Here is a 12,241-nt window from a genome sequence, read left to right on the forward strand (position 1 = left end):
CTGAAGAAACTTGGCCTCCACCCAGCTTTGCCCCATCAACTGTGAGACAGCAGGTGAGTCATTTTTGCCTCCTCATACCTCCTCTGTACAATGGGAACACAGCATGCAGTGAGAAGTCAGAAGAAAGTACTAGCAGTATACACCATTGGTTCATACATTCTGCTTTCTTGACTTCTCCAGCTTAAAAAATAACAACAGTTTAAGTCAGGCACAATGGCTCACACCTGTAATCCCAGCACTTCAGAAAGCCAAGGCAGAAGGATCACTTGAGCTCAGGAGTATGACACCAACTTGGGCAACATGGTGAAACCCCATTACAAAAATAAGCTGGGCATGGTAACAAGCGCCTGTAGTCCCAGCAGCTGCTCAGGAGGCTGAGATGGGAGAATTGCTTGAGCCCAGGAGGTTGAAGAAGCAGTGAGCCTGAGCTGTGACTGTACCACTGCACTCCAGACTGGGCAACAGAGAAAGACCCTGTCTCAAAAAAAAAAAAAAAAAGAAAAGAAACACTTTTTAATGTATATGACTAACATGAACATTTTGTCCCTAAAAAAAGTTATAAAACACTAATGATAAAGCTGTAAGTCACTGTGTTCATCACTGCCAGCCCATCAGCTTCCTACAGGCACTCAGCCTTTGCATTGTGGAGCACACCACCCTCTCTAACCTTTTCTTTTAGGGTAGTTAAGAGCAAACCAGGGAGCCAGACTGCCTGGGTTCAGACGCCAGCTGTTCCCCAGCTGTGTGGCCTTGGGAAAGTTACTTCACCTCTCTGAGCCTCAGTTTCCTCTTCTGTAATTGGCAATGTTAATAGTACCTACCTCACTGGGGTTGTCTGAAGAGTAAATGAGTTAATACAAAGAAAGTGCTTAGAAGAGCATAGGCACATTGTAAGTTCTTTTTTCTTTTTGGAGATGGAGTCTCACTCTGTTGCCCAGGCTGGAGTGCAGTGGCGCAATCTTGGCTCACTGCAACCTCCACCTCCTGGGTTCAAACGATTCTCATGCCTCAGCCTCCCAAGTAGCTGGAACTACAGGCATGCACCACCATGCCCAGCTAATTTTCATATTTTTAGAAGAGATGGGGTTTCACCATGTTGGCCAGGCTGGTCTCGAACTCCTGACCTCAAGTGATCTGCCCGCCTCAGCCTCCCAAAGTGCTGGGATTCCAGACATAAGCCACTGTGCCTGGTCAACACATTGTAAATTTTTAATAAGGGTTAGCACGCTGTCTCTCCTGCGTGCACGCTCTGTCTCTCTCCCTCTCTGTCTCTCTCTCACACACACACACACGTCTGCAGCTGTAAAACAAATATGCTACAGTTTTTTTCCCCCACTCAATACCTCATTCTTTTTGCCAGCTATGTAGCCTTCCTCCATCACTTATTTTTCCGTTCCCCTGAAGACAGACATTTAGGTTGTTTCCAACTTTTCACAGCTACCACGGAATAACCGTCATCTTCAACCTGCTTCCTAACTCTCCCTGTAACAGGCTTCCCAAGCCACCTGAATGATGCAGATCTTACCAATTATAACTCAGGGGCCTGACAGGATGAATGGTGGGGAATCCCCAGGATCAAGGGCCTAGTTCTAAATGCTTTCCTCCCAACTAAGAGGTGACTTGGGAAAGAACAGAAAGAGGCAGCAAAGGGAAGACAAGACCGGGAATGAGGTGAGGAGAACAGGGGAAGGTGAAAGGGTGTGGACTGGTGGGTAGAACACAGATTCAGAGGCTGCAAACCTGGATTTAAATCTTAACTCTAACCAATATGTCAAAAATCTCGAGTATGTGCACAGCTTTTGCCAAAATCCTTGTCTCTAGGACTTTATGGTGCAGAAATGAGGTGGACACATCCCAGAACATGAATGAGGGCAATGCTTGATACACGTCAGTAAAACTGGAAATAACCGAAGTGTCCAACAATAGGGAATGTGAAGTCGAATATGGCAATCCATGTAGCAGCCTGTTGCACAGCTATTCAAAATGATGCTGCAGGTCAGGCGCAGTGGCTCATGCCTGTAATCCCAGCACTTGGGGAGGCTGAGGTGGGCAGATCACCTGAGGTCATGAGTTCGAGACCAGCCTGGCCAACATGGTGAAACCCCATCTCTACTAAAAATATAAAAATTAGCAGGGCATGGTGGCGGGTGCCTGTAATCCCAGCTATTCCGGAGGCTGAGGCAGGGAGAACTGCTTGAACCCGGGAGGCAGAGGTTGCAGTGAGCCGAGATCACGCCACTACACTCCAGCCTGGGTGACAGAGCGAGACTCCGTCTCAACAACAAAACAACAACAAAAATGCTGCTACCAAAGAGTGCTGGCTGCCACTGGCAAGGGCTCCCACACCACCATGGAAAAAGGCTACAGAGGAGTATGTTTTGTTGGACTCCAGTTTCATCAATAGGCCCTCAAAATGGTGCAGTAGTCCACACATCAAGATCTGGGTGGTGAGATCACGGGTTGTTTCTCTGTTCTTCTTTGGTGTATCTTTCCTAATTTTCTATAGTCAAGATGTATTACTTTGGTAATCTAATATTTTTGTCATAATAATTTATAAAATCCTAGCTCCAGCACCAACTGGCTGGGGTACCCGGCATGTAGGAACTTCGTTGCTAGCGGAGAGCAGCTGCGAGCCTCTAGCTCTGCTCTGGGCCTGGCACGGGCCCAGCAGGGACCAGCCATGGGAAGGACCACCCTTTCGCTGAGCTCTCAGGATATCCAGAGCCTGATCAGGATGGGAAAGTGTGGAAACTGCACATTCTGCTCCAGCATCGTTCAAAGTGCTCTTGGGTCTCAGGATAGGGACAGCAGCTTTTCCAATGGAAGAAGGCAGGGAGCAAGGGACAGAGGGAGGAAGGAAAGGAAAGGATGAGGGGGAGTGAAGGGGAGGATGGGAGGAGTTCTGGACATGGGGAGTTTAAGAACACAATAGACCAGGCGCCTGTAATCCCAGCACTTTGGGAGGCCAAGGCAGGAGGATGGCTTGAGCTCAGGGGTTGGAGACCAGCCTGGAAGACATACTGAGATCTCATCTCTACTAGGAAAAAAAAAAAAAATGAGCTGGGTGTGGAGATGCTCGCCTGTAGTCCCAACTACTCGGGAGACTGAGGTGGGAGAATCGCTTGAGCCCAAGAGGTCGAGGCTGCAGTGAGCTGGGATCGTGCCACTGCACTCCAGCCTGGGCAACAGAGTGAAATCCTGTCTCAAAAAAACAAAAACAAAAACAAGAAAAACCCCAAAAAACAGACCTGGGTTCCAATCCCAGCACCATGCTTTGTTAGCTGTGTAGCCTGAGGCCAGTAACTTCTCCTCTGTGAGATTCAGTTTTTTGGTCTATAAAATGTGGGTGAGAGGTGTTCCTATGTCCTCAGGTTGCTGTGAGGATTAAAGGAGATAAACTTGTTGGGGGCTTAACCCAATACTTGCCATACAGTAGGCACTCATTAAATGACAATGGTGAGGATGAGTACTCCATCAATAAAAGCAGTATCAACACTAAAACAGTAATAATAGCACCTAACATGTATTAACCTATTTGATGCCCACAGGTATCTACAAGGTAGGCAAATTATATTTCCATGTTACAGATGAAGCACGGGGGTTGAGTCGCTTTGCCCAGGGTCACACAGCTAGGAAGTGGCAGAGCTGAGGTTTGAACCCAGACATCCTTGTTCCGGAATCTGTGCTCTTAACCTTTACCTACTATTGCCTTACTACAAAGCATATTCAAAGTTTGCAGATTCTAGGCCGGGTGTGGTGGCTCATGCCTGTAATCCCAGGACTCTGGGAGGCTGAGGTGGAAGGATTGCTTGAGGCCAGGAGTTTGAGACCAGCCTGGGTAACAGGGCAAACCCCATCTCTACCAAAAATACAAAAATTAGCCCAGTGGCACATGCCTGTAGTCCCAGCTACTCAGGAAGATGAGGTGGGAGGATCACTTGAACAGGGAGGTGGAGGCTGTAGTGGGCTGTGATCACGCCACTCCACTCCAGCCGGGCAACAGACTGAGACACTGCCTCAAAAAACAAACAGCCCAGGAAGTTTGCAGCTTCTCTCAGAAAGGAGAGGAGTAATTGTTGTCATTTTTTGGGATAATGAAACGGAGGCTCAGAGAGATACAGTGACTTGCCCAAGGCCACACAGCTCAAGAGAGGCAGTGCTGATTTTCTTGCCTGGCGCCTCTGACTCCAGGGCCAGAGTCTGAGTGGAAGCATCAGGGGCTCCACTCACTTGGACAGGGAGACACCACCGGGCTTGCCAATGAGGTCTTCATGGTGGAGGACAGCATCGCTCCAGGCGATGCCGAGGAAGTCGAGGATGAGCTTGAGTGAGCGCCTGGGGTGCAGCACCAGCTGCTCGTAGTACACAGGCAGGCACTTCTCCTTGCCCACCTCCATGCACTGGGCATACATCACCTCGATGGCCTTGTTCCACTTGGTGAGGCAGTCACGGTAGCTGCTGAGGTCAAAGCCCGCGATGGTGACTTTGCGCGTGATCATGGAGTGCACGGAGGCCCGGCCGTCCCGCACCATCAGCAGGAACTTGGAGTTGGGGAACAGGCGCGACAGGTAGACCGAGGACTTGAGCGTAAATGGGTCCTTGTTGCAGAGCACGCGGGCCGGCTCTCCGTGCTTGGCAATCACCTCCAGGATGAAGGCCTGCATGGCGGCGTCCAGTACCTCATCCGTCACCCCCGCCTCGTCCAGCCGCAGCTTCTCACGGCCAGACTTGGACCAGGCCTGGCGCATGGCCAGCACGCGCGGGATGATGCGGGTCTCCTCGCCGCAGCGCACCTCGGGGTGGGCGTCCAGCATGGCGCGCATCAACGTGGTGCCACTGCGAGGCACGCCACCCACGAAGATGAGCGGCATGGTCTTGCTGTAGCGGTATTCCACGTGGTTGGTGCCCACCATCACCAGTTCCTCCTGCTCCGGCCGCATGGCCCCCCGGGGGCTCCGCAGGCCCGCCAGCACCGCCCGGCACTCTAGCACCTGCTGCCCCAGCTGAACCGCCAGCACCAGGACCAGGGCGCAGCCGGCTGCCAGCAGCACCCTCCGAACCGACAGGCGCATGCTGGGCCGGAGGCGGGGTAGGCCTGGCCTGAGGGCCCGCTTTTGGGGCTTCAGCGACAGGTTAGTGGGCAGCCCGCCAGGCCCACATCTGGGGAGAGAGGGGGACACGCATAGTCAGGGAGGTCTGTGAGCTGTGAGCTCTCCAATAACTGCAAAGCCCTATAACTGCAAACAAGAGGTTGCTGACATGAATGCAGAGGGCACCTTTCATAAGCACTAGCTGTGTGCCTGGCACCCTACTGGGCACTTTAAAAAAAATTTTTTTTTGTTTTTTTTAAAGAGACGGGGTCTCACCATGTTTCCCAGGCTGCTCTTGAACTCGTGGGCCTGGGTGATCCTCCTACCTGTCTCCCAAAGTGATGGGATTACAGGCATGAGCCACCCGGTCCGGAAGATCACGAGGTCAGCAGATCGAGACCAACCTGGCTAACACAGTGAAATCCCATCTCTACTAAAATACAAAAAATTAGCCAGGCATGGTGGTGGGCACCTGTAGTCCCAGCTACTCGGGAGGCTGCGGCAGGAGAATGGCGTGAACCTGGGAGGCGGAGCTTGCAGTGAGCCGAGATTGCGCCACTGCACTCCAGCCTGAGCAAGAGAGCGAGACTCCGTCTCAAAAAAAAAAAAAAAAAAAAAAGGCTGGAGTGCATTGAGTGGTGAGATCATAGCTCACTGTGGCCTCGGACTTCTGGGCTCAAGCAATCCTCTGCCTCAGCCTCCCAAGTACCTGGGACTACAGGCACACACCACCGCACCTGGCTAATTTTTAGAAACAGGGTCTCGCTTCAAGTGATCCTCCCGTCTCAGCCTCCCAAAATGATGGGATTACAGGCATGAGTTACCCCATCTGGCCCAAGAATATTAGTGATTTCTACCATAATCATTGGTTATTTACTTATTCCAACATTTAATGAGCACCTGCTATGTGCTGGGAGCCTCAGCCTCCGAAGTCTACTCTTACTATGGACCTGTGCCTGAGAGAGACTGATGGGTTCTACCTGCATAGGTGAGGGAAGGCCTCCTGCAGGAGGTAGCCTTCATGCAGAATTTTGAGTGGTGGGTAGGAAACAGGCGGGTGGGGAAGGGAAAGAAGGATGTTCCCAGGAAAGGGAATAGCCAGCGCGGAGCTACAGGCAGGAAAGGATGCAGCACGACTGGGGAACTGCAAGTGACTTAGTGAACGGAGGGTCTGGTGGAAGCCAGTGGAAAGGCAGCATGCCTTTTTGGATGTGAGGTTCCACCCAAAACCACCCAAGAGCCCAGTCTGCGGCTGGGCCTATCCACCTGCTAGGGCTTGGGCTGCCTGGGCCTTCTTAGGCTATAGCAAGTGGAAAATAAACATCAAAGCGGAGGGAACACAGTCTCAGGCCTGGGGTGGAAACTGCTAAGAGACTAGGACTTCCTGGCCGTGTGGCTTGGGAGAGTCACTTCCCTCATCTTAGCCACAGTCTCTTCAGCTGCAAAATCAGGGTGGATCCACTGACCTCAGAGGCTGCTGTGAAAATATGAGAAGCAGCTGACAAACCAGAGATGGCTCTCAGGCTGGGGTCACCGGCCTCTCTGTGCATTGGATAATTTCCCTCTCTTCAGAAAAACGTGCTGTTGAAGTTCTGCTGAAGAGGTTGGGGCTTCATTTGTACCCTCGATTCAGGGTCTGTGATGGGGAAAGCTAATTCAGAGCTACTTCCTGTGGAGAGGCAAGCTGAACAGGACATGAAGCCATTCCGAAATCCCTGCAATGACCCTTTGTCTTCATCAGGTGCTCAGTGAAATTCTCCCGAGACCTGTGACCAGAATCCTGTCAGTTATTAGGATTTCAGTGACAGTGTCCCCACCTTGGCTGATTTTTTTTTGTATTTTTAGTGGAGATGGGGTTTTACCATGTTAGCCAGGCAGGTCTCGAACTCCTGACCTCAGGTGATCCACCCGCCTCAGCCTCCCAAAGTGCTGGGATTACAGGTGTGAGCCACCGCACCCGGCCAGCTTCAGCATTTTATGTTCAGCAAAGGTGTTCGCAATTACGGAGCATAAGCTCTGCTAAAGCATTTTCCCTGCAGTATCTAAGCTCAAAGAGATAAAGCAGCTTGCCCAAGGTTGCACGGCCAGGGTGGGAGTCCTGGATCAGACCAGGCCAAGACTGAAGAAAACAGCTCAAAGCAGGCAAGTCAGAAGTGAGCAGAATACAGCAACGACCTTCACGATGGCTTAAGAAGAAAAAGCAGGGTGACTTCGGACACAGAAAGCAGCCTGGAACCCACAAAGCAGAAAGTAGCTTCCTGGTTACCCAGAGCTAGGGACCCCACTGTGGAAGGAGCTAGAGGGCCCAGCCCAGGGAACTAGGCCTGCCCCCACCCTCATCACTCTGCTGGACCCTGGCAAGGGAGGTGTCCTGGCATCCTCGCAGTGAGGATGATAGGTGAGGGCTTCCAACTTGGAGTACTACACTCCAAGGTTCAAATCTTACTTCTGCCACTTGCCAGCTGGTGATCTGGACAAAAGATATCACTTCTCTGAGCTACTTTCTTCTCCAAAAAAGGAATAATAATACCCTTTTCTCAAGGAAGCTATTCAGAAGGCCAAGGAACTCCTGTGGGGTGCTGAGAAAGCATACCTAAAACACCAACATTAGCAGAATGGGACACAAGAGGGTTTGGGTTCTGGCTGTGCCTTGAATCTGCTCTGTGACACTGGGCAAGTCCCCCGCCCACTTTGGAACTCAGCCTTCTCTCTCCTATCACCTGGAGAATCGTCTTCCTAAGAGACAAGGAAGATGCTCGTCTCTCTATGATGCTTGCTGGGATGCAGCTTTTTCTAGTACCAGATTTCCAACCTGCTGGCTGAATAGAAAGGTGAAAACCAGCCAGGGGAGTTTGCCCAGGCACCCAATCATGGAGGCTGGGGGCATGGAGGGGACTTCTGGAGGGCAGTCTCAGGAGGGGCCGGGACTCCAGGGGAAGTTCCTTCTGGGTGCACTTACCTCCCTTGGGCACTCTCATCCCTGGGCTCCAGCCCTTGTGCCTGTGTGCCAAGGCTGTCTGCTGGGAGAGCCCTGGAGAGGCAAAGGAGATATTGCATCAGGGATGGGCACCATGGAGAGGGGCCAAGCCCCTGGTCCCTTCAAAGAGGCAGAGTGAGGGTTCAGGCTCCCAAGAGCACCGGACAGTGACATTTGGGAGAAGGACTCTGGAATGCAGGGGAGGCTGCTTCAGCTCAAGATACCACAGCTGGAGTCTCAACTTACCTGCTCCTACAGGGAATGAACTGGCTCACTTCTCAGACAGAGAGGTGTGAGCTGAAGTCTGAGCTAAGGCGCTGCTGCCTTAGGGAGCCCCTGGTTTATGCCAACCAGGCCTCTCCCCTCCTCTTGGCCTAGGGACCTTGGACTCCAGGAAAAGTAAATATAACAATAAGCAACAACAACCACCACAACACACCACTATTGCCACCTGAGATGGCTGGGTATGGTTGATCAGGTTGTGGACTGCACAATTCCAAACGGTACCATAGGCCCAGCTTACAAGGAATATGCTGCTTCCTGGAATTGAACACAACACCCTACTATCACCACCTAACACTGACCAAATGCCGACCACGCAAATACCTGTGTCATTTAAACCCCAATAAAAGGAAAGTGTGATGATCCCAATTTTACAGATGAGAAAGCATGACACCAAGAGGAAGAGCAACTTACCCAAGGAATGGATGGAAAGAGTTTCACCATCCAGATCTGTAAGACCTTCCTAACACTTAAATCTCCCGTGGTACAGGAACGAGGCTGTGTCCACGATGAGTCCTGGCAAGTAGCCAGAACCAGGCCAAAGTGGAATCAAGGGGATCCTTATAGCTTTAGGGCTGGGCATATATATCTCCCAGTGCTGTGTCCTTACCATTTAGGGTAGGGAAGATTTTTAGTCCAATTCATACCTTCCCCCGTTTTACAGATGGGACAACTGAGGCCCACAAGGAGAAATCATTTTACAGACTCACATACTGAGTCTGAAGCTAAACCTCCCGCCTGTCAAGTCCTGTTTCAGGAGGTGGGTAGTTTGGAATGCAGCTCTGGAGTTGGCCAACTCCTTGAGTATACATATCACTCCTCTGAGACTTTTCCTATTCTGTAAACAGGAGGTTTTAACCAGGGTAACAACACTTTAAAATCTCAGCTTTTTAAATCTCAGCCAGGCCTGGCATAGTGGCTCACGCCTGTGATCCCAGCATTTTGGGAGGGAGAGGCAGGAGGATCGCTTGAACCCAGGAGTTCGAGACCAGCCTGGGCAATATGGGGAGACCCAGTCTCTACAAAAAATAAAAAATTATCCAGGTGATGGTACATGCCTATAGTCCCAGCTACTTGGGAGGCTGAGATGGGAGGATTGCTGAAGCCCAGGAGGTCGAGGCTGCAGTGAGCGTGATTGCGTCACTGCACTACAGTCTGGGCAACAGAGCAAGACCGCGTCTCAAAAAAAAAATAGAAAAAAAAAAAACCTCAGCTTTTATTATTTGTGCCATGATGGCAATAAACAGGCTGCAGGCTATTGACTGCATTTCTTGGTCCTCCATTCCTTCCTATTCACTCACTCCTTTTCTCCATACCATTTTCCTATTCCTGAAATATCAGGCCAATTAGGACATCTAAACCCAGATGGAAAAGGGAACGAAGGTGTAACCACAGCAACTAGACCCCCCCAGGAGGCCACCCCCAAACTACAGATACTCAAGCCCCGGCACTCCTAGGACATGGGCGGCCAATGATGTGAGGCCTGCTCTTTTGGAATAAATAAAACCAATTAGGAACCAGGCACTTGAAGCTCTTCCAGAGGCAGGATGGCTCGCCCAGCTGCCCTCAGACAGCTCTTGAAATGCCAGCGAGCCCAAGAGGCCTGCCAGCCAGGCAGCTCCCATGGCCCACAAGCCCAGCCATCCCCCTCCAGGGAACACAGGCCCTTTCAGAGCAATGGAATGGGGTTGTCAGGGCTGTCAGTCATTTGGAGCTGTGCATCCAACATGCAGCTACCAGCCACATGTAACTATTTAAACTCACCTTAGACAACATTAAATACAATTAAGAATCCAGCTTCTCATTTGCACTAGCCACACTGCAAGTGCCCAGAAGCCACAAGTGACCAGTGGCTACTGTACTGGACAGTGCACATTTAGGATGGGGTGGGCCAATGATGGCCCAATCCAACCCAGGGCCTGTTTTCAAAGCACCCTTGAACTAAGAATGATTTGTAAATTTTATCAAGGGAAGAGGGTGAAGGGAAGAGAAAGAGGAGAGAGAGGAGGAGGAGCAATGGCAATAGAAACCACATGAACACCACAAAATTTGAAACATTTACTATCTGGACATTTATAGAAATTTGCTGACCTCTGCACTAGAACATTCCCATCACTGCAGAGTGTTCTGCTGGGCAGTGCTGATTAGAGGGCAAATGAAAGGGAGGGGTGGGAGTCAAAGAGCTCTCCTTTTCTTCTTTTGTTGAGATGGGGTCTCACTCTGTCCAGCCCAGGCTGGAGTGCAGTAGCATGATCTTGGTTCACTGCAGCCTTGACTTCCTTGGGCTCAAGCGATCCTCCCAGATCCTCCCATCTCAGCCTCCCAGGTATCCAGGACTACAGGTGCATGCCACCATGCCTGGCTAATATTTGTATTTTTGTGTAGAGATGGAGTCCCGCTATGTTGCCCAGGCTGGTCTCAAACTCCTGGGCTCAAGCAATCCTCTTGCCTGTGCCTCCCAAAGTGCTGGGATTTCAGGTGTGGGCCACTTCATCCAGCCCCTCCTTTTCTTGTAGGAGGAATGTATTAAATACACAGCACCCTTGTGTATTTAACACCAAAGCAAGGGATTTCCGTGCCCCACCTGGTTTCATACTCACATCAACCCAATCAGGTGGGTGGTGTCATGTTCTCCATTTTAAGCTAAGAAAGGCCCATGTGGGTGCAGGGTGAGCACGACTCTACCACACAGCAAAATTGCCAACAAATAGAAACCACACTTAAGAAAAAAGACAAGGAAATAAGACTCAACTGCTACCAGGTAACCAGGCAGGGGGTGGTGCACGCCTGTAGTCCCAGCTACTCGGGAGGCTGAGGTGGGGGGATTGCTTGAGCCCAGGAGGTCGAGGCTGCAGTAAGCTATGATCGAGCCACTGTACTCCAGCTTGGATGACAGAATGAGACTGCCCCAAAACAAACAAACAAAAAACACTGCTACCAGGGGTGGTACTCGGGTGGTAGGTGATATTTTTCTCCTAAAAACATAACTTAATGGTGTCATCTTATTGTCTTTCCATATGATAAAATAATAAAGTGACTAGTAATTTTTGAATTGTATGCCATACATGTTATGGGCCCAGACTGCTTGGGTTCAACATCCTGCTGCACTAGCTACTGGCTGAAGGACCTTGGCAAGTCACTTAGTCTCCCTGAGACTTGGTTTTCTCGTCTGTAAAATGGGGATGATAATACAGGTCAAGTAGCCCTAATCCAAAATTTCAAAATCTGAAATGCTCCAAAATCCAAAACTTGTTGAGTGCCAACATGATGCTCACAGAAAACGCTCATCGGGTGTGGGGCATGGTGGTTCACACCTGTAATCCCAGCACTTTGGGAAGCCGAGGTGGGAGAATCACTTAAGCTTGGGAGTTCAAGACCAGCCTGGGCTGTTAATACAGCAAGACCCCATCTTGAAAGGAAAGGGAAGGGGAGGGGAGACGGAGGGGGAAAGCGGGGGGGAGGGGGGGGGAAGGGGGAGGGGAAAGGAAAGGAAAGGGGAAAGGTAAGGAAAGGAAAAAGAAAAGGAAAGAAAAGAAAAGGAAAAAAGAAGAAAGGAAGGAAGGAAGGAAAAAAGGAAGAAAAAAAGAAAAGCAAGGAAGGAAGGAGAAAGAAAGAGAGAAAGAGAGAAGAAAGAAAGAGAAAGAAAAAGGAAGGAAGGAAGCAAGCAAGCAAGCTCATCAGAGCATTTTGGAGTAGGGATGCTGAACTGATTAGTATGATGCAAATATTCCAAACTCGGAAAAAATTCAGGCTAGGTGTGGTAGCTCATGCCTGTAATCCCAGCACTTTGAGGGCTGAGGCAGGAGGCTCACTTGAGCCCAGGAGTTTGAGACCAGCTTGGGCAACAAAGTGAGACCCCATCACTACAAAAAAAAAAAATCTTTTTTAATTA

General features: G+C 50.4%; 1 protein-coding gene across 4 annotated transcripts in view; it reads right to left on the bottom strand.

Moving 5' to 3' along the window:
• TPST2 (tyrosylprotein sulfotransferase 2) overlaps nucleotides 1-12,241 on the bottom strand; it is a 64,838-nt gene that overhangs the window by 10,776 nt on the left and 41,821 nt on the right. For all 4 annotated transcript variants that reach the window (XR_008517850.2, XR_008517849.2, XM_009234212.4 and 1 more), the window contains exons 2-3: nucleotides 8,050-8,121; nucleotides 4,231-5,160 (exon numbers count right to left, since the gene is read on the bottom strand). Coding sequence is in view for 2 of the 4 variants with exons in the window: in XM_054543697.2 (XP_054399672.2) it covers nucleotides 4,231-5,160; nucleotides 8,050-8,121 (1,002 nt within the window). In the remaining 2 variants the exon portion in view is untranslated. The remainder of the gene's footprint in view (nucleotides 1-4,230; nucleotides 5,161-8,049; nucleotides 8,122-12,241) is intronic.

The sequence above is a fragment of the Pongo abelii genome, chromosome 23 (genome assembly GCF_028885655.2).
Source record: "Pongo abelii isolate AG06213 chromosome 23, NHGRI_mPonAbe1-v2.0_pri, whole genome shotgun sequence".
Taxonomy (NCBI): domain Eukaryota; kingdom Metazoa; phylum Chordata; class Mammalia; order Primates; family Hominidae; genus Pongo; species Pongo abelii.